Genomic DNA, 26,621 nt, shown 5'->3' on the forward strand with positions numbered 1-26,621 from the left:
CTTTCAACGTAGGGGGTTCCCCTCAAGGTCCATACCAGACCCAAGGGCCTGGTATGCTCTTGGAGGGGGAACCCATGCCGGATTTTTATTTAAAATTTGGGCGGAGTTCCCCCTCAAGATCATCTGAGCACAAGTCGCATGCCGAAGTCGGATCATGCGAGACGGCGATCCGACTTTGATCCGACTTCAATGATAGTCAATCGGCTGAAGTCGGATCAAAGTAGTACAGGGAGTACGCTCTGAAGTCGGAGCGACTTCAGTAATGTCTATTAAGACGCTCCCATTCACTTAAATGTGAATCTCTTTCTGGGGCGACTTGAGGGCGTACAAGTCGGATCCCAAGTCGTCCCAGTGTGAACCGACCCTAAGTGGCTTCAAACATGCTTGGAACAAACATACATTGTAAAAAAGTTAACAAAAAAAAAGCAGTAGTGGACTACTTGGTCTTTTTTCTGATGTCACTTTTTTATGTTTCTATTTAAAGCTCTCTCATAGTAAGGGGGTAATAATTGTGTACACCTTATCATAGTTAAGGGGTTTGTAAGCAGATAGAGTTTTATGCTGCCCCAGTTGGGAAACGTTAGTGTTATCTGTGTTTCCCGATTCTTTCTTGGCAAGTTTTTTTGGGTCTGACCCACTGGTTCTATGTATTAAAAAGGGACAGGGGTCTGGACTTGAGAGAGTGATTGTTGCTGTTGGCTGTTCATTGCTTTGTTCATGGTACCATTGCCAGCATCTGTCCTGCTAGCCTGCTGAAATATGCCAAGGCTGTAGTGCCAGTTAATGAACATCTGGCTTCAGGATCCTTCTACAGCTTAGGGGGATTGCTGGGACCTGCAGTCCGCCCTGAAGATGCCAATCCTAGATTTTACCATCATGGACTCTGTGCAGGCATGCTGGGGCAGCCACAAGTCTGAATTAGGGACTAGTTTAAAGAAATACTGTTGCACGATGTGATTGCTCAATAAAGCTTTGGACCCATTTTGGAGATTTGGTGACATCTCTCTCTCTCCTAAATGCAACAGTGACCGTGGTGGTGTATATTAACATCAAGGGAGTTGACTAGAGTTTAATCGCCTGTTCAAATAATGGTCTGCCATGTGTAACACAGTGTCTTGTGTAGCGCAGAAGAACCCACCCTGGGGTAGGCCTCTAATGTGAGCCTTTCTTGGAGCCCAACGAGAAGGGAAACCTGGAGGATGTGGTAACCAACCTACTACCCCGTAGTCCCTACAGGTTATGTCATATATACCCTGTCATATGTATGGAAACAATCGTTTTATACAGGATACCCTTTAAAGCTAGTCAAAGCCATATATACATTGTCATAATAAGGGGATTATAGTCATATATGTTTTTTTTTTATAGTTACTGGGTCATTGTCATTAAAACAGTCCTTTCCCATGCCACAGATGAATGATTCCAGCACTACTTCCCCATTACAATATACAGAACAATACCAGATTCCAAATTGCATGAGATTACATGATTCTGGCAATATCCACAGGTTGCAGTGCCATCTAAACCTGCTCACCATACCATATCTGCATGCTCCATTTATTACTTACACTGTATTGAATAGTTGTTGTTGTAGTTGTGGCAATGGTAGTTGTAGTGGTGGATGTAACTGGAGGCATGGCAGTTTGGTTGCCCATAGTCATGTTACCTGTAATGAAGCAAAAGAAAAATGTGCAGGATGATACAAGGAAGGGTAGCTGTTTTCTATAAATGATGTTTCTTTCTATTTACAATTGTTTTGCATTTGAAAATCAATCAGATATAATTCTGAATATTCTAAATTTTTCGAAAAGGACCTTTGCTTGGGCTATAAGAAGATATTTGATGGATGTACTTGCATACAATTTAAGCAGAATGAGTCCTCTATTTTTTATTTTTTTTTAACATATAGCTGCCCCATGACTTTCTGTGATTTTGCCAAAAACAAGGTAACCATATCTCGGGGCCACTTAGTGCTAGGAACCCCAAATTTGGATATGTTATAGTGCAAGTCCAACTGTGTTAGCACACCAAATTTTGGCTTCAAGTGGCCCCAAGATATGTGGCCCCAAAGTCGGGTTGTAAAAAACACTTATAAACGCAAACGCAGCTAAACGCAGTACCCGCGTCTAGCCGCGTTTAGCCGCGTTTGGCGTTTGAAACGTGGAAAACTTTTGCGTCTGAACCCATTTTTTTGCTTCTGGAAAAATGAGGTTAAACGCAACTGCCTAAAAACGCCAAAAAACGAGACTGTGTACATGGACACATAGGATAACATTGAATGGGTTCAGGGGCAGTTGAAAAAAGTGTCCAACTGCCTCTGAACGCGAGTTTAACAGCGTCTCGTGTGCATGAGGCCTTAGAGTAGTGAAAGGTCAAAAATCTTGTCATTTTTTTGTAATCTGTGTTTTGCCTGGGAGATTTCCCTTCACTTCCTGTCCTGTAAACACAGGAAATGTGAAGAAAGTCTCTTCAAAGTGCAGTACATCACTTCTTTAACAGTTGTCACAGGAACAAGTATCCTCATTGGAAGGTTTCCAAACTCTTCCTGTTCTGGGGAAAGGCACTTTGGTGACAAATAGAGAGGTCAAGGCTCCCTAGTGAGGACAGATTTTAAAACCTAACAGTTCTTACTTTTTGACACACTAAAAAAGGAAGGAAAAAAAAAAGTTTCTGTTTCTGACATACTTTATTGCCAAGGAATTGACCATTGCAATTTTTCTAGGCTGTAGCAAGTTGCACTTTTCTTATATATACAGGATTAAAAGTGTATATACCTCACGCCAAAAATGTATGTGAAATATTAAATAAAAGCTGCTAACCCCCAAACTGGGTGAGAAATCCAGTGCAAATGAGAGAATGTGTATAGTGGGGGGCGCTAAATCTATATATACTGTAATGTATAAAAATGTGAAACCCAACAGCAATTTTTTAAATATACATCAATGAGCTATACAAAAAAAGCTATATGTATATAATATTATGTGCAAATAAAACATATTAGAAAGGGATAGCATCAATGCCGTTTGAGCATGTATTGAAAAATAATGTCCTTTGTGAGAAAACAAAATAAAAAAAAGTCCACATGCGATTTCAAAAGGTTAGAGAAATAACCCAAATAGATGACTCTTCTGCTGATTAGATTTTGATCATTTGATCTTTTTTTTAATTAAAAAGGTCAACAACTTCTGGTAAGTGGACATCCATAGAGCACTTTGGGTGTATAACACTGTTGGTGAAGATTGTTCATCTAATCAGCAGAAGAGTAGAGTAGATTTAGCGCCCCCCACTTTACACATTCTCTCATATATACAGGATTGTTTAAAGTTACTCAGCCCATGCTGGTCTGTAGATACCCCAGACACAACAGTCCTTCTGGATAACATCAGAACTGCCACACTTGTGTAGTGCCCCCCTGACCCCAGGCATCAGGGAGGGCGGAAATTTCACCTCAGTGCAGTGACGTCGCTATGGAGGTGCAGACCGCACCTGTGTGACACCCGCCGGAGGGGTGACACAAAGGAACAGAGTTGCATCACACCGGCGCTGCCCCGTGTTTTCTGCTCACTACTGTCACTTCTAAACACAGGAGCCAGGCTTCTGTATTTAGAAGTGACAGTGCTCCTGTCCGGGTTCGGCTGAAGCATCTCTCACCGCTGACTGTCACACTTTTGCAAGGCTCCTCCTCGGCTCTGATGTGTCTTATGACAGGTCATGAGAAGGAGCCATGAGGAGGAGCCTGGGAGGAGGAGCATCTCCCGTACTGCACTGAGCCACGCAGTATCTGAGGTCTGTGTTTGGAGGGGAGAAATTAAAAGCATTTAGTGTGCTAATTGGGGGATGGAGGTCAGTGCTGGTAGGGGGAAGACAGTCCTGCCAAGGATGGCAATTTGGGGGTGGAACTCTGCACCTGAACCCACCTGAAATCTGCACCTAGCACCCACCTGAACTTTGCACCCTGCACTCACCTGAACTCTGCACCCTGCACCCTTCTGAACTCTGCACCCTGCACCCTTCTGAACTCTGCACCCTGCACCCACCCGAACTCTGTACCTAGCACTCACCTGAACTCTGCACCCTGTATCTAGCACCCACCTGAACTCTGCACCCAGCACCTAGCACCCACCTGAACTCTGCACCCTGTACATAGCACCCTCCAGAACCCTGTACTCTGTATGTAGCACCTTCCTGATATTCAATGAGCGAGAAGCTAGCCTGCTCAGTTCCCTACTGCCTGTCCTGCTGTCAGAGCACCGTATCAGGCTAGCCGGGGGGGGTGACACCAACCCTAGTGAAGCCACCTCAGGGTGCTGGTTCTTAGGTATGGTGGGCGTGGACATTTGTAAAAAAGATGGGCCTCATACATTTTTAGAATGCAAAAGTGAGTTTATTGCTTACAACAGAAGAAAAATTTGGGAGAGAGGGTTAGGGCACAAGACTCCTCGGAACTATATGCAAAAAGCCCCAGCAGACTCCAAAAATGACAGCACAGGTAGGCAGCAATACAGAACAAGGGCTCTAGGCCTGCACCCAATGTTCTGTACCTTACGTAGCCACAGCTTTCTCCTCTAGAAACAAAAGCTCACAACACCGTACAGAATTTCCTTGGATGAGTTCTCCTTTGATGTCTCCCCAGCCTCTTCACAGTCCTGGCTCATGAAGAGTCTCCTCTGGTACTTCATTTCAGAACTCCATCCTTCTCAGCAGGCCCCTAGGCAACAAGTGGTTCTTACTCTCCTCTACTATGCCCCCAGGCAGCAACCAGGCACTCTCCAGCAGAGACCCCCAAACACATGGCTAGGCCTCAGATTTCAGGCCTACACCGCAGTAGCTGTTCCTTACACACCCACTTAGACAGCAGTCTGTGTGAAAAGACCAAGATCACCTGACTTCCTCCAAATATGTACCCTTTTCCAGCATCCTTAGCGGCCAGAGTAACTCCTACTGATTGGCTGGAAAAAGTATGCATATACATAACCTGAATTCACTGTAGCTCATCATACTAATGTCAAAGGCAACGGTGCCACCTATTTACAAAAGAGAGGAACCATAGCTAAACCAGGCTTAGGAGAAAATCCAAATTATCACAAATTAGCCAGGCTAGCTACCACCTAGCAAAGCTAAATTTACTAGCAGCCCTGTTTAAGACAACAGTGCATAGTTGCCAACATTCTCAAAAAAATTTTAGGGACACTTTTTTTTGTCTGTAGGTGGAGTATTATTTTAATTAGGGGTGGGGCATTCGTTTGCAGGCGTGGTCTAGTTGGAGTGGAAAAATGTGATGTGGTTTAAACTATGCTAAATATTGGGTGTGGCTTAAAGGGGTGTGGTTAAATAGAGTCTGAGATGAAAGCAGGATGGAGGGAGAAGGAGGAGAGTGATGGAGGGAGAAGGAAGAGAGGGATGGATTGAGAGAGAAAGAAAGAGAGAGAGAAAGAGAGAGAGAGAGAGAGAGAGAGAGAGAGAGAGAGAGAGAGAGAGAAAGAGGGAGAGAGAAAGAAAGCGGGAGAGAAAAAGAGAGGGAGAGAGAGAGAGAAAGAGAGAGGGAGAGAGAGAGAAATAAAAAGAGAGGGAGAGAAAAAGAAAGTGGGAGAGAGAGAAAGGAAAAAAAGAGAGATAGGGAGGGAAGGAGACAGAAGGGAAGAAAGTGGGAGAGAGAAGGAAGGAAAGAAAGAGGGATGGAGGTACAGCAGGCCCAGATCCCGCACCACAATACAAATATGTGTATGCCAAAAAGTATAACAATCAGCAGAAAAAGATACTACAAACACCATACACCTAGGCAGATCCCATCAAACAGATACAAGAGATGTTTAGAGACTGCAGATGTGATACAAGAAATAATCAGAGACTGCAGACGTGATACAAGAAATGGTCAGAGACTGTGTGGACATGATGCAAGAGATGGTCAGAAACTGTGCAGACATGATACAGGAGATGGTCAGAGACTGTGCGAACATGATACAGGAGATGGTCAGAGAGTGTGCGGACATGATACAAGGGATGGTGAGAGACTGTGTGTACATGATACAGGAGATGGTCAGAGACTGTATGAACATGCTACAGGAGATGGTCAGAGAGTGTGTGGGCATGCTACAGGAGATGGTCAGAGAGTATACGGACATGATACAGAAGATGGTCAGAGACTGTGCGGACATGATACAGGAGATGGTCAGAGAGTGTGCGGACATGATACAGGAGATGGTCAGAAAGTGTGCGGACATGATACAGGAGATGGTCAGAAAGTGTGCGGACATGATACAGGAGATGGTCAGAAAGTGTGCGGACATGATACAGGAGATGGTGAGAGAGTACAGACATGATACAGGAGATGATCAGAGAGTGTGTGGACATGATACAGGAGATGGTGTGAGAGTGTGCGGACATGATACAGGAGATGGTCAGAGACTGTACGGACATGATACAAGAGATGGTCAGTGAGTGTGCAGACATGATACAGGAGATGGTCAGAAAGTGTGCGGACATGATACAGGAGATGGTGAGAGAGTACAGACATGATACAGGAGATGATCAGAGAGTGTGTGGACATGATACAGGAGATGGTGTGAGAGTTTGCGGACATGATACAGGAGATGGTCAGAGACTGTACGGACATGATACAAGAGATGGTCAGAGAGTGCACGGACATGATACAGGAGATGGTCAGAGAGTGTGCAGACATGATACAGGAGATGGTCAGATAGTGTGCGGACATGCTACAGAAGATGGTCACAGAGTGTGCGGTCATGATACAGGAGATAATTAGAGACTGTGTAGACATGATACAGGAGATGGTCAGAAACTGTGCAGACATGATACAGGAGATGGTCAGAGAGTGTGCAGACATGATACAGGAGATGGTCAGAGACTGTGCGGACATGCTACAAGAGATGGTCAGAGACTGTACGGACATGATACAGGAGATGGTCAGAGAGTGTGCGGACATGATACAGGAGATGGTCAGAGAGTGTGCGGACATGATACAGGAGATGGTCAGAAAGTGTGTGGACATGATACAGGAGATGGTCAGAGACTGTGCGGACATGCTACAAGAGATGGTCAGAGACTGTACGGACATGATACAGGAGATGGTCAGAGAGTGTGCGGACATGATACAGGAGATGGTCAGAGAGTGTGCAGACATGATACAGGAGATGGTCAGAAAGTGTGTGGACATGATACAGGAGATGGTGAGAGAGTGCAGACATGATACAGGAGATGGTCAGAGAGTGTGTGGACATGATACAGGAGATGGTGTGAGAGTGTGCGGACATGATACAGGAGATGGTCAGAGACTGTGCGGACATGCTACAAGAGATGGTCAAAGACTGTACGGACATGATACAGGAGATGGTCAGAGAGTGTGCGGACATGATACAGGAGATGGTCAGAGAGTGTGCAGACATGATACAGGAGATGGTCAGAAAGTGTGTGGACATGATACAGGAGATGGTGAGAGAGTGCAGACATGATACAGGAGATGGTCAGAGAGTGTGTGGACATGATACAGGAGATGGTGTGAAAGTGTGCGCACATGATACAGGAGATGGTCAGAGACTGTACGGACATGATACAAGAGATGGTCAGAGAGTGTGTGGACTTGATACAGGAGATGGTCAGAAAGTGTGTGGACATGATACAGGAGATGGTGAGAGAGTGTGCAGACATGATACAGGAGATGGTCAGAGAGTGCACGGACATGATACAGGAGATGGACAGAGAGTGTGCAGACATGATACAGGAGATGGTCAGATAGTGTGCGGACATGCTACAGAAGATGGTCACAGAGTGTACGGTCATGATACAGGAGATAATCAGAGACTGTGCAGACATGATACAGGAGATGGTCAGAAACTGTGCAGACATGATACAGGAGATGGTCAGAGAGTGTGCAGACATGATACAGGAGATGGTCAGAGAGTGTGCAGACATGATACAGGAGATGGTCAGAGAGTGTGTGGACATGATACAGGAGATGGTCAGAAAGTGTGTGGACATGATACAGGAGATGGTGAGAGAGTGCAGACATGATACAGGAGATGGTCAGAGAGTGTGTGGACATGATACAGGAGATGGTGTGAGAGTGTGCAGACATGATACAGGAGATGGTCAGAGACTGTGCGGACATGCTACAAGAGATGGTCAGAGACTGTACGGACATGATACAGGAGATGGTCAGAGAGTGTGCGGACATGATACAGGAGATGGTCAGAGAGTGTGCGGACATGATACAGGAGATGGTCAGAAAGTGTGTGGACATGATACAGGAGATGGTGAGAGAGTGCAGACATGATACAGGAGATGGTCAGAGAGTGTGTGGACATGATACAGGAGATGGTGTGAGAATGTGCGGACATGATACAGGAGATGGTCAGAGACTGTACGGACATGATACAAGAGATGGTCAGAGAGTGTGTGGACTTGATACAGGAGATGGTCAGAAAGTGTGTGGACATGATACAGGAGATGGTGAGAGAGTGTGCAGACATGATACAGGAGATGGTCAGAGAGTGCACGGACATGATACAGGAGATGGACAGAGAGTGTGCAGACATGATACAGGAGATGGTCAGATAGTGTGCAGACATGCTACAGAAGATGGTCACAGAGTGTACGGTCATGATACAGGAGATAATCAGAGACTGTGCAGACATGATACAGGAGATGGTCAGAAACTGTGCAGACATGATACAGGAGATGGTCAGAGAGTGTGCAGACATGATACAGGAGATGGTCAGAGACTGTGCGGACATGCTACAAGAGATGGTCAGAGACTGTACAGGCATGATACAGGAGATGGTCAGAGAGTGTTCGGACATGATACAGGAGATGGTCAGTAAGTGTGCGGACATGCTACAGAAGATGGTCACAGAGTGTGCGGACATGATACAGGAGATAATCAGAGACTGTGCAGACATGATACAGGAGATGGTCAGAGAGTGTGCAGACATGCTGCAGGAGATGGTCAGAGAGTGTGCGGACATGATACAGGAGATGGTCAGAGAGTGTGCGGACCTGGTACAGGAGATGGTCAAAGAGTGTGCGGACATGTTAAAAGAGATGGTCAGAGAGTGTGCAGACATGATACAGGAGATAGCCTGAGAGTGTACGGACAATATACAGGAGATGGCCTGAGAGTATACGGACATGATACAGGAGATAGTCAGAGAGTGTGCGGACATGCTACAGGAGATGGCCAGAGAGTGTACGGACATGCTACAGGAGATAGTCAGTGAGTGTGTGGACATGATACAGGAGATGGTCAGAGAGTGTGCAGACATAATACAGGTGATGACCAGAGAGTGTGCGGACATGATACAGGGGATGGTCAGAGAGTGTGCAGACATGCTGCAGGAGATGGTCAGAGAGTGTGCGGACATGATACAGGTGATGGCCAGAGAGTGTGTAGACATGATACAGGGGATGGTCAGAGAATGTGCAGATATTCTGCAGGAGATGGTCAGAGAGTGTGCGGAAATGATACAGGAGATAGTCAGAGAGTGTGCGGACATGATACAGGAGATGGTCAGAGAGTGTTCGGACATGATACAGGAGATGGTCAAAGAGTGTGCGGACATGTTAAAAGAGATGGTCAGAGAGTGTGCAGACATGATACAGGAGATAGCCTGAGAGTGTACGGACAATATACAGGAGATGGCCTGAGAGTATACGGACATGATACAGGAGATAGTCAGAGAGTGTGCGGACATGCTACAGGAGATGGCCAGAGAGTGTACGGACATGCTACAGGAGATAGTCAGTGAGTGTGTGGACATGATACAGGAGATGGTCAGAGAGTGTGCGGACATAATACAGGTGATGACCAGAGAGTGTGCGGACATGATACAGGGGATGGTCAGAGAGTGTGCAGACATGCTGCAGGAGATGGTCAGAGAGTGTGCGGACATGATACAGGTGATGGCCAGAGAGTGTGTAGACATGATACAGGGGATGGTCAGAGAATGTGCAGAGATTCTGCAGGAGATGGTCAGAGAGTGTGCGGACATGATACAGGAGATAGTCAGAGAGTGTGCGGACATGATACAGGAGATGGTCAGAGAGTGTTCGGACATGATACAGGAGATGGTCAAAGAGTGTGCGGACATGTTAAAAGAGATGGTCAGAGAGTGTGCAGACATGATACAGGAGATAGCCTGAGAGTGTACGGACAATATACAGGAGATGGCCTGAGAGTATACGGACATGATAAAGGAGATAGTCAGAGAGTGTGCGGACATGCTACAGGAGATGGCCAGAGAGTGTACGGACATGCTACAGGAGATAGTCAGTGAGTGTGTGGACATGATACAGGAGATGGTCAGAGAGTGTGCGGACATAATACAGGTGATGACCAGAGAGTGTGCGGACATGATACAGGGGATGGTCAGAGAGTGTGCAGACATGCTGCAGGAGATGGTCAGAGAGTGTGCGGACATGATACAGGTGATGGCCAGAGAGTGTGTAGACATGATACAGGGGATGGTCAGAGAATGTGCAGATATTCTGCAGGAGATGGTCAGAGAGTGTGCAGACATGATACAGGAGATAGTCAGAGAGTGTGCGGACATGATACAGGAGATGGTCAGAGAGTGTTCGGACATGATACAGGAGATGGTCAGAGAGTGTTCGGACATGCTACAGGAGATGGTCAGAGAGTGTTCGGACATGATACAGGAGATGGTGAGAGAGTGTGCGGGCGGTCAGAGAGTGTGTGGACATGCTACAGGAGTTGGTCAGCGAGTGTGCGGACATGATACAGGAGATGGTCAAAATGTGTGCGGACGTGCTACAGGCGATGGCCAGAGAGTGTATGGACATGCTACAGGAGATGGTCAGAGAGTGTGCAGACATGATACAGGAGATGGTCAGAGACTGTGCGGACATGCTACAGGAGATGGTCAGAGAATGTGTGGACATGATAGATGATACAGGAGATGGTCAGAGAGTGTGCGGACATGCTACAGGAGATGGTCAGAGAGTGTGCAGACATGATACAGGAGATGGTCAGAGAGTGTGCAGACATGATACTGGAGATGGTCAGAGAGTGTGCGAACAAGATACAGGAGATGGTCAGAGAGTGTGCGAACAAGATACAGAAGATGGTCAGAGAGTGTGCGAACATGGTACAGGATATGGTCAGAGAGGGTTCGGACATGCTACAGGAGATGGTCAGAAAGTGTTCGGACATGATACAGGAGATGGTCAGAGAGTGTGTGGGCATGCTACAGGAGATGGTCAGCGAGTGTGTGGACATGCTATAGGAGTTGGTCAGCGAGTGTGCGGACATGATACAGGAGATGGTCAGAGAGTGTGCAGAAATGCTACAGGAGATGGCCAGGGAGTGTACGGACATGCTACAGGAGATGGTCAGAGAGTATGCAGACATGATACAGGAGATGGTCAGAGAGTGTAGGGACATGATACAGGAGATGGTCAGAGACTGTGCGGACATGCTACAGGAGATGGTCAGAGAATGTGTGGACATGATAGATGATACAGGAGATGGTCAGAGAGTGTGCAGACATGCTACAGGAGATGGTCAGAGAGTGTGTAGACATGATACAGGAGATGATCAGAGAGTGTGCGGACATGATATAAGAGATGGTCAGAGAGTGTGCAGACATGATACTGGAGATGGTCAGAGAGTGTGCGAACAAGATACAGAAGATGGTCAGAGAGTGTGCGAACATGGTACAGGATATGGTCAGAGAGTGTGTGGACATAATATAGGAGATGTGAATCAATAGTGAATAATTCCGCGCCACATATAAAAATAATAAAATTGTAGAAAATAGAAGTGAAGCAGCTACACCCTTAAGCAAAAGATGGAAAATTCCATAAATGCATAAATGTGAAGGAAAAGAGGTTGGGGAGCGCTAAATAATAGCTAAAGATTACCCGACAGGAATTCTCCATAAAACCTCTGATTACATGTAACTCTAGCTATGTCACTTACGTGTTGGAGTGCCCCTGTTCAATTCAATATGTGGGTCGCACCACCCGCAAATTGAGAGTTCGTATCAATGAACATGTAGCTAATATTTCTAAAGGTTATTTAAATCATAGTGTATCACGGCACTTTCGTATGGTCCACAATAGAGACCCCCGATTACTTACTTTTTATGGTATAGACAAGATTACCTCCAATTGGAGAGGTACTGACCTTAAAAAGGCTGTTTCTCAGAATGAGACCCAGTGGCTGTACCGTTTACAAACGATGCAGCCGCAGGGCCTGAATATTGAACTGGATTTAAATTGTTTTTTAACAAATGATTAGGTTCATGCTGGATTTTTTCTCAGATTTTATTCATTATTTAATATTATTTTGCCCTTTGAATGTTTTTTTCAGGTATTTTTTATTTTTTATTTTTAATTTTTGTTTTTATTATTCTAAAACAATATTTTTGATAATTTTGATCATCCTTTTATTTTTCATTCATTTTTCATTATTTTTTTATTTTTTATTTTTATTTTTTATTTATTATATTTTTTTATATTAATTTTTTTATATTAATTTCATCATTAATTATTTTTGTTTTTTTATTCATTTTTATTTATTCATTTATTTTCATTTTTATATTAATTTTTTCATATATCAAAAATAACATTTTTTTCTTTAAACTGCTGGGCTTTAGTTATTTTTAGCTGGTTTTTTATTCTCAATTTGTATTGAGGTATACTCGCTATAATCTGTGAATATATATATACAATTTTTCATTTATTTTTAGTTTCTTTTTATTGAATTTTTCCCCTAGTCAGAACTGGCGGAATATGCCATCTTTGTTCCAGTTTCATTTTGAAACAATATATAACATTCATACTGTATAAATCATTTGTAGAAGCTAATCTATTTTTGTCATTTATACTGCTATTTGAGATGGTTGTACGGTGTTCTATGAACGGCACTGAGGCTGTGAAGCATTCAACCCCTCCTCTTTATGCAAATCTCAAACTCTATTTAAACTGTCTCCATAGTGACCAAGTACGCTTCCTGAAGACGTGTAAAACGAAACGTACGTCGAGGCGGTACTTGGTCACGCAATTACATCACTTCCGGCCTCCGTGGTTCGTCTGTCCGTCGAGGGTGGAACGCACGCCGTTGCCAAGATCATCTGGGAAACCTCTCCCAGAGATTGGATTTCTCCATTCCTTGATACGCTTTTCAGCCTCAGTGCCGGGCGATGGCACCTTCTATGTGAGTAGCCATTTGGCTATGTTCTGTTTTTATTGTTTTCTTAAATAAATGGTGTTACACTATGTTCGGTTCCTCTCCATCTATTTTGTATCCCATACGTGAGATCCTGTGATGTGAGGACAAGAGTCTGGTACATTTTTCTCCATTGCAGCAAGCAATATCTTGCTAAAGCCTATTTGACCTTTTTTTAATTAAATTGGTCAACTTCATCTGGTAAGCGGACATCCATTTCCATGAGCACATTGGTGTGTTTTTTCAGTGATGGTGAAGGGATTTTGCTGCTCACGTTTTGTTATCAAAGATTTACATCAGGATCTTACAGAAATTTTGGATGGACTTTGTTATTGATGTCAATTTATATTTGATACACAATTATTTTCTATTTCTTTGACACTATATGTTACGATTGCACAATTATCATTGTTCACTGGTATTCAGATTTTGAATTTTGTTCACAATAGATATATAGGCAGGCTGGTATTATTATTATTTTTATTCGAATATATTTACATCTAAGGGAATTTTACATTTTATAAATATTTTTCCTTGTCTATTATTTAGCGCTCCCCAACCTCTTTTCCTTCACATAATACAGGAGATGGTCAGAGAGTGTGCGGACCTGATACAGGAGATGGTCAGAGAGTGTGCGGACATGATACAAGAGATGGTCAGAGAGTGTGCAGACATGATACAGGAGATGGTCAGAAAGTGTGCAAACATGATACAGAAGACGGTCAGAGAGTGTGCGAACATGGTACAGGAGATGGTCAGAGACTGTGCAGACATGCTACAAGAGATGGTCAGAGACTGTACGGACATTATACAGGAGATGGTCAGACAGTGTGCGGACATGATACAGGAGATGGTCAGAAAGTGTGCGGACATGATACAGGAGATGGTCAGAAAGTGTGCGGACTTGATACAGGAGATGGTGAGAGAGTGCAGACATGATACAGGAGATGGTCAGAGAGTGTGTGGACATGATACAGGAGATGGTATGAGAGTGTGTGGACATGATACATGAGATGGTCAGAGACTGTACGGACATGATACAAGAGATGGTCAGAGAGTGTGTGGACATGATACAGGAGATGGTCAGAAAGTGTGTTGACATGATACAGGAGATGGTGAGAGAGTGTGCGGACATGATACAGGAGATGGTCAGAGAGTGCACGGACATGACACAGGGGATGGTCAGAGAATGTGCAGACATGATACAGGAGATGGTCAGATAGTGTGCGGACATGATACAGGAGATAATCAGAGACTGTGCAGACATGATACAGGAGATGGTCAGAGAGTGTGCAGACATGCTGCAGGAGATGGTCAGAGAGTGTGCGGACCTGGTAAAGGAGATGGTCAAAGTGTGTGCGGACATGACATAGGAGATGGTCAGAGAGTGTGTGGACATATTAAGAGAGATGATACAGGAGATGGTCTGAGAGTGTGCAGACATGATACAGGAGATGTTCAGAGTGTGCAGACATGCTACAGGAGATGGTCAGAGAGTGTGCTGACATGCTGCAGGAGATGGTCAGAGAGTGTGTGGACATGATACAAGAGATAGTCAGAGAGTGTGTGGACTTGCTTCAGGAGATGGTCAGAGAGTGTGTGGACATGATACAGGTGATGGCCAGAGAGTGTGTGGACATGATACAGGAGATGGTAAGAGAGTGTGCAGACATGCTACAGGAGATGGTCAGATAGTGTGCTGACATGCCTCAGGAGATGGTCAGAGAGTGTGCGGACATGATACAGGAGATGGTCAGAGAGTGTGCGGACATGCTACAGGAGATGGTCAGAGAGTGTTCGGACATTATACAGGAGATGGTCAGAGAGTGTGCGGACATGCTACAGGAGATAGTCAGTGAGTGTGTTGACATGATACAGGAGATGGTCAGAGAGTGTGCGGACATGATACAGGTGATGGCCAGAGAGTGTGCGGACATGATACAGGGGATGGTCAGAGAGTGTGCAGACATGCTGCAGGAGATGGTCAGAGAGTGTGTTGACATGATACAGGAGATGGTGAGAGAGTGTGCGGACATGATACAGGAGATGGTCAGAGAGTGCACGGACATGACACAGGGGATGGTCAGAGAGTGTGCAGACATGATACAGGAGATGGTCAGATAGTGTGCGGACATGATACAGGAGATAATCAGAGACTGTGCAGACATGATACAGGAGATGGTCAGAGAGTGTGCAGACATGCTGCAGGAGATGGTCAGAGAGTGTGCGGACCTGGTAAAGGAGATGGTCAAAGTGTGTGCGGACATGACATAGGAGATGGTCAGAGAGTGTGTGGACATATTAAGAGAGATGATACAGGAGATGGTCTGAGAGTGTGCAGACATGATACAGGAGATGTTCAGAGTGTGCAGACATGCTACAGGAGATGGTCAGAGAGTGTGCTGACATGCTGCAGGAGATGGTCAGAGAGTGTGTGGACATGATACAAGAGATAGTCAGAGAGTGTGTGGACTTGCTTCAGGAGATGGTCAGAGAGTGTGTGGACATGATACAGGTGATGGCCAGAGAGTGTGTGGACATGATACAGGAGATGGTAAGAGAGTGTGCAGACATGCTACAGGAGATGGTCAGATAGTGTGCTGACATGCTACAGGAGATAGTCAGTGAGTGTGTTGACATGATACAGGAGATGGTCAGAGAGTGTGCGGACATGATACAGGTGATGTCCAGAGAGTGTGCGGACATGATACAGGGGATGGTCAGAGAGTGTGCAGACATGCTGCAGGAGATGGTCAGAGAGTGTGCGGACATGATACAGGTGATGGCCAGAGAGTGTGCGGACATGATACAGGGGATGGTCAGAGAGTGTGCAGATATTCTGCAGGAGATGGTCAGAGAGTGTGCGGACATGATACAGGAGATATTCAGAGAGTGTGCGGACATGATACAGGAGATGGTCAGAGAGTGTTCGGACATGATACTGGAGATGTCAGAGAGTGTTCGCACATGATACAGGAGATGGTCAGAGAGTGTGCGGACATGATACAGGAGATGGTCAGAGAGTGTGCGGACATGCTACAGGAGGTGGTCAGAGAGTGTGTGGACATGCTACAGGACTTGGTCAGCAAGTGTGCGGACATGATACAGGAGATGGTCAGAGAGTGTGCGGACATGCTACAGGAGATGGCCAGAGAGTGTACGGACATGCTACAGGAGTTAGTCAGCGAGTGTGCGGACATGATACAGGAGATGGTCAGAGAGTGTGCGGACATGCTACAGGAGATGGCCAGGGAGTGTACGGACATGCTACAGGAGATGGTCAGAGAGTGTGCAGACATGATACAGGAGATGGTCAGAGAGTGTAGGGACATGATACAGGAGATGGTCAGAGACTTTGCGGACATGCTACAGGAGATGGTCAGAGAATGTGTGGACATGATAGATGATACAGGAGATGGTCAGAGAGTGTGCGGACATGCTACAGGAGATGGTCAGAGAGTGTGCAGACATGATACAGGAGATGGTCAGAGAGTGTGCAGACATGATACTGGAGATGGTCAGAGAGTGTGCGAACAAGATACAGAAGATGGTCAGAGAGTGTGCGAACATGGTACAGGATATGGTCAGAGAGTGTGTGGACATGATACAGGAGATGGTCAGAGAGTGTGTCGACCTGATACAGGAGATGGTCAGAGAGTGTGCGGACATGATACAGGAGATGGTCAGAGAGTGTGCAGACATGATACAAGAGATGGTCAGAGAGTGTGCAGACATGATACAGGAGATGGTCAGAAAGTGTGCAAACATGATACAGAAGATGGTCAGAGAGTGTGCGAACATGGTACAGGATATGGTCAGAGAGTGTGCGGACATGATACAGGAGATGGTCAAAGTGTACAGACATGATACAGGAGACGGTCAGAGACTGTGCGGACATGATACAGGAGGTGGTCAGAGAGTGTGCGGACATGATAGATGATACAGGAAATGGTCAGAGACTGTGTGGACATGCTACAGGAGATGGTCAGAGAGTGTGCAAACATGATACAGGAGATGGTCAGAGAGTGTGGGGACATGCTACAGGAGACTGCAGACCTACTACAAGAGATGGGCTCAGAGATTGTGGACATAATAGAGATGGTCAGAGACATAAGGACACAGCTAACAGCACAAAGCAAGGAGAAATTGTTTATAGAGAAGATGGGGTAAAAAACACCTTCAGTCCTGTTGTCCCATTTGGTTCCGGGACTCCTCCACTAAAAGCCCAGGCACTCCATTCACTGATGTCTTCAGGGGGCACTCAGACTTTATTCAGGGAGGCACCATGATGTCATGGATGTCATAGATGTCATGGGCATGCGCCCCCCGCACGAGCCTGAACGGCTGAGTTAGGGCGAGCTTGCCCGAGCGGCGCATGTGCAGTTCCAAAGTCGGCCCGTAGCCATGTTTTTACAGGCAGAAGCTGCGGCCGTCTCAAACAAAGCCAATTTTAAGGGAAAATCTGGACTGTTGGCAACTATGACTGGGTGCTACACTTGCAAACCTGAGAGTAGACAGTTTTCTCAGCATAGCAGCTTTGACTGTTGGCTAAACCTTAATTTATAGCCATAGCTTTCAGAATACCATACTTATTTATGGAGCATGATTGTACAATGGTTACTGAAACAAATACGTCTTGTGTTTTTCTGACTATACAACCCTGCCTTTGGTGCTCTCTACTTCAGTAAAGAAATTTCTGGATCTAGGTTTCCAGTCCTGTACTTCTCATGCAGTCTCACTTTTCCAGCTTCAGTGCCCATTTATTGGAAAATCAATATAGGAGCCCCACGCTACACCCTCACAAAATGAAATATGTGCTTATCCACAAAACAGGAGCTGCTAGCACCTACTGTATATGTGTAATCACTCCTCAAAAATAACCTAAAATATATAAAATAGTGCAGCGCTATCCATATACTACATAAAACAAAGGGAACACATATGAGAAACTGAAAAAATCAGTAATGGGTTATTATACCAAACATGCATAAATTGTAACATTTTCACAGGTGTTCACACTGGTGTAAACATCAAATGATTAGTGTACTGAAATGGCCGTGGCGAGAGGGAAGCTATGTTTCTGTCGCCATGGTGATATGTGCCTCGCCTTAAAATTGTGTCAGAAGTCGGAGTCTCTCCCGACCTTTGAGGAAGTCCAGGAGGATGCTATACATCAGGTGGAAGAAGCCTATGAGGGTGCCTGAGAGATTTCTGATTAGCCTGAGTATTGTCCATAGATTGCATTTATTATACCTACGCACTGTTTGACCTCCTATTTATATGAGCAGTGGGGTCCATCATAGGTGAGGACACACCTGTTGTGGCATAGTGGTGGTGTATCACAAGTATATAAAGATTGGTGAAAGCATAGTGGAAATTTCTAAGTCACCATTTATATTGTATATACCATATACTGTATATTGTTTCTGCTGGAAGACTTTCATTCATTTTTAAAGTCTTTTATTCACTTATTAATAGGAATTTTTTTCCCTATCATTTGATGTCTACACTGTGAATATTTTCGCTTGATTTATGCATGTTTGCTATAGTAACGCATGGCTGATTTTTTTCAGTTTCTCACTGTGTTCACTTTGTTTTATGTAGTATATGGGTAGCTCTGCACTATTTCACATATTATATTGTTCATTTATTGTCCATTGGAGTAGCGTGACAAAATCATTTTGGTTTATTGGGAGTTCAGAGCCAGAAACTCTGACATCACTGGAGTCCCCAAGATATAGTCAAGGGCTGATTAAACCCTCTGGTATCCATCTAAAAGTCAAACCACTACAATTTATGTAAACTTACATCATATTGAATTTATCAGACACATACTTTTTAACCACTTGAGGACCAACATGTTACACCCACTTCCTGTCCAGGCCATTTTTCAGTGCTGTGATACTTTTAAAATTACTTGGCCATGAACTTTGTACCCAAATTATAGATTTCTTTTAGATAGCGCTTTCATTTGGTGGTATTTACTTAACACTGATTTTTTATTTTTTACTATATAAAGTCCACAGTTTATGGTATATAGTATTTGATATTTATGAACCAAGATGTTCTGACTGCTTATCTCATTTCTTTTTGTAAATTAGACATACAAAGGAATTTGGTAAAGGACATTGGTGAGAATTCAGAATTTCTACTGGATGACACAGCTACTAGGTGTGCTGGCACTGGATGGTACTGGTCCTTGCTTTGCTGGCACTGGTACTGGCTGTACAGGTACTGGTTCTTGGCTCACACTGGTACTGACTGTGCTGCTACTGGTATAGGGTGTGCTGGAACTTGTACTGGATGGCAATGGTACTGGCTGCACAGGCACTGGTTCTGGCTGGCACTGGATGTGTTGGCACTGGATGGCACTGGTACTGCCTCTGCTGGTACGGAATGGTACTGGTTCTGACTATGTTAGCACTGGTACTGGATAGCACTGGTATTGGCTGCACTTGCCCTGGATGGCGCTAGTACAGGCTGGCACTTGGACTTGTGCTGGCTGTGATCAGGAGTGAACTTCTCCTCTCATAGTAACTGATCACTGTATAAGAAGAAAGGGAGAGTAAGCTGCTAATTTCAGCCATTTATTACATTTTATGATAGCTGTGATTGGTCACTGTGATCCCATGGTACAGAGCCATAGGATCATGGCTCCTTCTCCTTGACCAGTGCCCCCAATAGCAAGCCGCTTGCTATGGGGGGACTGGTGCATGCTCACTCCTGAGCCAGCACTATGCATTCATAAGACACATAGAGCTGCGTCTCGGCCCCACCCTCTCATTATTGGCTCACTGGCTGTGATTGACAGCAGTGGGAGCCAATGGCTCCTGCTGCTGTGTCTCAGCAAATAAGGAGAGAACTGAAGCTCCCATGCACATTGCTGGATCAAGATGGGGCTCAGGTGTGTATTAGAGGGCACTTTGAGGGGAGCAGCACACAGAAGGTTTTTTTACCTTCATGCATAGAATGCATGAAGGTAAAAAAACCTTCAGCCTTTAGAACCACTTTAAATTCTTTTTCAGTTCTGTGAGCCAGAGCAAATTCAAAATACTGCATGACAGCCAGATAACCAGCATTTTCAGAAGGATTGTTGGAAGTCTATGTCTAAAATGAGAAACTTAATTTTCCTACGGTACAAGAAAATGACAACCACCCCAACCTATAACTAACCTTTGCAGCAAAGAGCAAATGGAAGAGTGAAGCATGTCAAAAAGCTGGGTGTCCAGTGCATCCCTATATCTTTAAGGAGGGGTGGGCTCCCTCCAGGCATACCTGCCCTTAACCACTTCAGCCCCAGAAGGATTTGCCCCGTAATGACCAGGCCATTTTTTGCGATACGGCACTGCGTTATTTTAGCTGACAATTGCACGGTCGTGCGACGCTGTACCCAAATAAAATTGATGTCCTTTTTTCCCACAAATACAACTTTATTTTGGTGGTATTTGATCACATCTGCGGGTTTTATTTTTTGTGCTATAAACAAATAAAGACCAACAATTTCGAAAAAAAAAATATATTTTTTATTTTCTGCTATAAAACATACCTAATAAAATAATTTTAAAAATCTAATTTCTTCATCAATTTAGGCCAATATATATTCTGCTACATATTTTTGGTAAAAAAAACCCCAATAAACGTATATTGATAGTTTGCGCTTATTATTTTAATTTTATTTATTTCTTACTCGTAATGGCGGTGATCAGCGATTTTTAGCAGGACTGCGACATTGCGGAGGATAGATCGGACACCTAACTGACATTTTTGACACTTTTTTTTTAGGAACCAGTGACATTTTTACAGTTATCAGTGCTAAAAATATGTACTGACATTGTACTAATGGCACTGGCAGAGAAAGGGGTTAACATCAGGGGCGATCAAAGGGTTAAATGTGTTCCCTGGGTGTGTTTACTAATTATATGGGGGATGGGCTGCCTGGGACAACACACAGATCCGTCTTCCTGCATAGCAGAAAGACAGGATCTCTGTGTCATCCCTTGACAGAACGGAGATCTGCCTTGTTTACTTTGGCAGATCCTTGTTCTGTCTCTGTGGGGAACGATGTCGGGTGGCCGGCAGACATCGAGTCTGCCGTAGCCACTGACTGGTTCCCCCGCTGGCCAATTGCATGCCCCCAGATAGCCGTGTACGAGCCCGACGTACACATACGGCGATTTGTGTAGCCGAGCCAACCTGCCGCAGTAACTGCGGTGGCTGGTCGGCAAGCTGTTAATCTATCCATTATTATATGTATGTGCTCCAACTTGGGAGACACTCAAAATTATAGAGCTATGACTGCAGTACACTGGGGTGCCGTGACATGGCCGCAGCAGCTTATGCATTTAATTGCAAATGTGTGCAAATTAAACCCCTTGGTTTTAACATGAACTGTTAGACAGGAAAATTTGGTTTGTTGCGGGGTGGCTGTTAAGTGAGCTGGGATATTTGGTTTGTATTTATACATAATTTTCTTACCTCCATTCATGTCTTCTGCATTGAAGCACATAGATTTATTGCAGCAGTTTAGTGCACATCCATCTTGCTGTGTACTGTTGCACATGTGATGCATGCAGTGCTGATTGCATCTGTTTTCATAAAAGGAGCTGTTGTGACGGTACATCTGAAATGACACATCAAAATTCAGGATTACTCACTGTGTTTAGAGTTCCGCTGATCCGATTCCTCCCCCCCTCTGGTGTCACATTTGGCACTTTTATGTGTATTGCTGGACCGACAATTCATTATAGCCGGCGCTAGCGATAGTAGTTTTACATTACTTTTTTTCCTTTGAAATGTCATTTTGCTGTCAGACTGTTCTAAACACAGGAAACATGCGCCCCTTTACAGGCATACTATAGACACCCCCCAGGTACGAAATTTAAAGGAATATTACACTTTTATTGTTTCACTTTAAGCATTATTAAAATCACTGCTCCCGAAAAAACGTCCGTTTTTAAAACTTCATTTGCATTGATACATGTCCCCTGGGGCAGGACCCAGGTCCCCAAACACTTTTTATGACAATAACTTGCATATAAGCCTTTAAAATTAGCACTTTTGATTATGCATGTTCGTGTCCCATAGACTTTAACGGTTTTCGTGTGTTCGAACAAATTTTTTGCCTGTTCGCATGTTCTGGTGCGAACCGAACAGGGGGGTGTTCGGCTTATCCCTGATCATGAGCTGAACGCAAAGATCTACGACTTTTTCTATGTACACAGAAGGCCTATTTCTCTCAAATATTGTTCACAAATCTGTCTAAATCTGTGTTAGTGAGCACTTCTCCTTTGCCTGAGATAATCCATCCACCAACCAGGTGTGGCATATCAAGATGCTGATTAGACAGCATAATTATTGCACAGGTATGCCTTAGGCTGGCCACAATAAAAGGCCACTCTAAAATGTGCAGTTTTATCAAACAGCCCAATGCCACAGATGTCGCAAGTTTTGAGGGTGCGTGCAATTGGCATGCTGACTGCAGGAATGTCCACCAGAGCTGTTTCTCTTGAATTGATTGTTCATTTCTCTACCATAAGCCATCTCCAAAGGCGTTTCAGAGAATTTGGCAGCCTCACAACTGCAGACCAAATGTAACCACACCAGCCCAGGACCTCCACATCCAGCATCTTCACCTCCAAGATCGTCTGAGACCAGCCACCCGGACAGCTGCTGCAACAATCGGTTTGCATAACCAAAGAATTTCTGCACAAAGTGTCAAAAAACGTTTCAAGGAAGCTCATCTGCATGCTCGTCATCCTCACCGGGGTCTCGACCTGACTGCAGTATGTCGTAACCGACTTGAGTGGGCAAATGCTCACATTCGATGGGGTCTGGCACTTTGGAGAGGTGTTCTCTTTACAGATGAATCCTGGTTTTCACTGTTCAGGGCAGATGGCAGACAGCGTGTATGGCATTGTGTGGGTTTGCTGATGTCAACGTTGTGGATCGAGTGGCCCATAGTGGCAGTGGGCTAATGGTATGGGCAGGAGTATGCTATGGACAATGAACACATTTTACATTTTATTGATGGCATTTTGAATGCACAGAGATGACGAGATCCTGAGGTCCATTGTTGTGCCATTCATCCACGACCATTACCTCATGTTGCAGCATGATAATGCACGGCCCCATTTTTCAAAGATCTATACACAATTCCTGGAAGCTGAAAACATCCCAGTTCTTGCATGGCCAGCATACTCACCGGACATGTCACCCATTGAGCATGTTTGGGATGCTCTGGATCGGCGTATACAACAGCGTGTTCCAATTCCTGCCAATATCCAGCAACGTCGCACAGCCATTGAAGAGGAATGGACCAACATTCCACAGGCCACAATCAACAACCTGATCAACTCTATGTGAAGGAGATGTGCTGCACTGCGTGAGGCAAATGGTGGTCACACCAGATACTGGTTTTTGGACCACCCTGACCCCCCCCCCCCCAATACAGTAAAACTGCACATTTTACAGTGGCCTTTTATTGGGGCCAGCCTAAGGCACACCTGTGCAATAATCATGCTGTCTAATCAGCATCTGGATATGTCACACCTGTGAGGTGGATGGATTATCTCAGCAAAAGAGAAGTGCTCACTAAGCGCCGGTTCACATTAGAAGCGGCACGACTTGCAGGTCGCCTCACCGAGGCGACCTGCACACGACTGCCGCGGCGACTTGCAAGACGACTTCTGTATAGAAGTCTATGCAAGTCGCCCCCAAAGTAGTACAGGAACCTTTCTTCTAAGTCGGAGCGACTTGCGTCGCTCCGATTAAAACGGTTCCATTGTACAGAACGGGAGGCGACTTGTCAGGCGGCTAGGTTGCCTGACAAGTCGCCCCCGTGTGAACCGGCTCTAACACAGATTTAGACAGATTTGTGTACATAGAAAAAGTTGTAGATCTTTGCATTCAGCTCATGATAAATAGGGGCAAACACAAAAGCGTTGAATTAAAAATTTTGCTCAGTGTATATATATAAATATATCTATATATATCTATATATACAGTATGTCACAAAGTGAGTACACCCCTCACATTTTTGTAAATATTTGATTATATCTTTTCATGTGACAACACTGAAGAAATGACACTTCGCTACAATGTAAAGTAGTGAGTGTACAGCTTGTTTAACAGTGTCAGTTTGCAGTCCCCTCAAAATAACGCAACAAACAGCCATTAATGTCTAAACCGCTGGTAACAAAAGTGATTACACCCCTAAGTGAAAATGTCCAAATTTGGGCCAAAGTGTCAATATTTTGTGTGGCCACCATTATTTTCCAGCACTGCCTTAACCCTCTTGGGCATGGAGTTCACCAGAAATTCACAGGTTGCCACTGGAGTCCTCTTCCACTCCTCCATGACGACATTACGAAGCTGGTGGATGTTAGAGACCTTGCGCTCCTCCACCTTCCGTTTGAGGATGTCCCACAGATGCTCAATAGGGTTTAGGTCTGGAGACATGCTTGGCCAGTCCATCAACTTTACCCTCAGCTTCTTTAGCTAGGCTGTGGTTGTCTTGGAGGTATGTTTGGGGTCGTTATCATGTTGGAATACTGCCCTGCGACCCAGTCTCCGAAGGGAGGGGATCATGCTCTGCTTCAGTATGTCACAGTACATGTTGAAAATTATGGTTCCATCAATGAACTGTAGCTCCCCAGTGCCTGCAGCCCTCATGCAGACCCAGACCATGACACTCCCACCACCATGCTTGACTGTAGGCAGGACACACTTGTCTTTGTACTCCTCACCTAGTTTCCACCACCCACGCTTGACACCATCTGAACCAAATAAGTTTATCTTGGTCTCATCAAACCACAGGACATGGTTCCAGTAATCTATGTTCTTAGTCTGCTTGTCTTCAGCAAACTGTTTGCGGGCATTCTTGTGCATCATCTTTAGAAGAGGCTTCCTTCTGGGACAACAGCCATGCAGACCAGTTTGATGCAGTGTGCGGTGTATGGTCTTAGCACTGACAGGCTGACCCCCCTACCCCTTCAACCTCTGCAGCAATGCTGGCAGCACTCATATGTATATTTCCCAAAGACAACTTCTGGATATGACGCTGAGCACATGCACTCAACTTCTTTGGTCAACCATGGCGATACCCTAGGGTATTAGGGTATTCACCCATCGGAGAATACTAGTGTCATTTTTGTACTTTGTTTTTTGTGTTTTGCTACGTTTGTTATATGCACTACCAGACGATAAACGTCTTTTTATATTCATATTTGTTCACTTGTCTAATTGTCCAGCATTTGTGCAATAAACTTTTTTACACTTATCCAGTGTTGGTGGTCTATCAAAGTCCCATCCAGGGGGTATTGTTTCTTGGCCGGTTTGCGAGTGTTGTCTTGCAAAACGAGCACAATATAGGCCAAAGCGGTGTGCAGTACCGCTCTTGGCCTGAGGTGGGGGGGCGCCGGAGCTGAGCAGAGCTGAACGGCGCCGATCGCAGCTGATTGCGCCGTTCGGAAATGCACGGAGAGGCCCGAGGACAGCACAGCTGACCTTGGCAAATCTTGGATAGGAAGTCTTTCCGAGGTTTGCCCTCTGGCCGCATGCGGTGTTGCATCCCATTGAAGTCAATGCGGAACAAATTTTTTTCGTTTCCACTGACTTCAATGGGAAAACTCGCTTTGATATGCGAGTACTTTTGATTACGAGCATACTCCTGGAACAGGTTATGCTCGTAATCCGAGGTTCCACTGCACTCACTTTTGTTGCCAGCGGTTTAGACATTAATGGCTGTGTGTTGAATTATTTTGAGGGGACAGCAAATTTACACTGTTATACAAGGGTACACTCACTACTTTACATTGTAGCAAAGTGTCATTTCTTCAGTGTTGTCACATGAAAAGATATAATAAAATATTTACAAAAATGTAAGGGGTGTACTCACTTTTGTGATATACTGTATATACCATTGTGCTCATAAGTTTACATACCCTGGCAGAATTTATGATTTCTTGGCCATTTTTCAGAGAATATGAATGATAACACAAAAAACATTTCTTTCACTCATGGTTAGTGTTTGGCTGAAGCCATTTATTATCAATCAACTGTGTTTACGCTTTTTTAATCATAATGACAACAAACTACCCAAATGACCCTGATCAAAAGTTTACATACCCTGGAATGGCCTTGGTACTGACACAGAAGTTGGCAAACACAGGTTAAAATGGCAATTAAAAGGTACATTTCCCACATTTGCGGCTTTTAAAATTACAATTAGTGTCTGTGTATAAATAGTAAATGAGTTTGTTAGCTCTCTCACATGGATGCACTGAGCCATGAGGAGGTAGAAAAGAACAGTCAAAAGAACTGCGTAACAAGGTAATGAAACTTTACAAAGATGGAAAAGGATATAAAAAGATATCCAAAACCTTGAATATGCCAGTCAGTACTGTTTAATCACTTAGTG

At 44.6% G+C, this 26,621-nt stretch overlaps 1 protein-coding gene across 1 annotated transcript in view; it reads right to left on the bottom strand.

Annotated features, from left to right (window-relative positions):
- The window catches only part of LOC141128303 (uncharacterized), a 122,828-nt gene that overhangs the window by 9,136 nt on the left and 87,071 nt on the right, over positions 1-26,621 (bottom strand). The window contains exons 6-7 of the mRNA XM_073615513.1: positions 21,680-21,824; positions 1,569-1,666 (exon numbers count right to left, since the gene is read on the bottom strand). Of these exons, the coding sequence (XP_073471614.1) occupies positions 1,569-1,666; positions 21,680-21,824 (243 nt within the window). The remainder of the gene's footprint in view (positions 1-1,568; positions 1,667-21,679; positions 21,825-26,621) is intronic.

This window comes from Aquarana catesbeiana, linkage group LG02, assembly GCF_042186555.1.
Source record: "Aquarana catesbeiana isolate 2022-GZ linkage group LG02, ASM4218655v1, whole genome shotgun sequence".
Taxonomy (NCBI): Eukaryota; Metazoa; Chordata; class Amphibia; order Anura; family Ranidae; genus Aquarana; species Aquarana catesbeiana.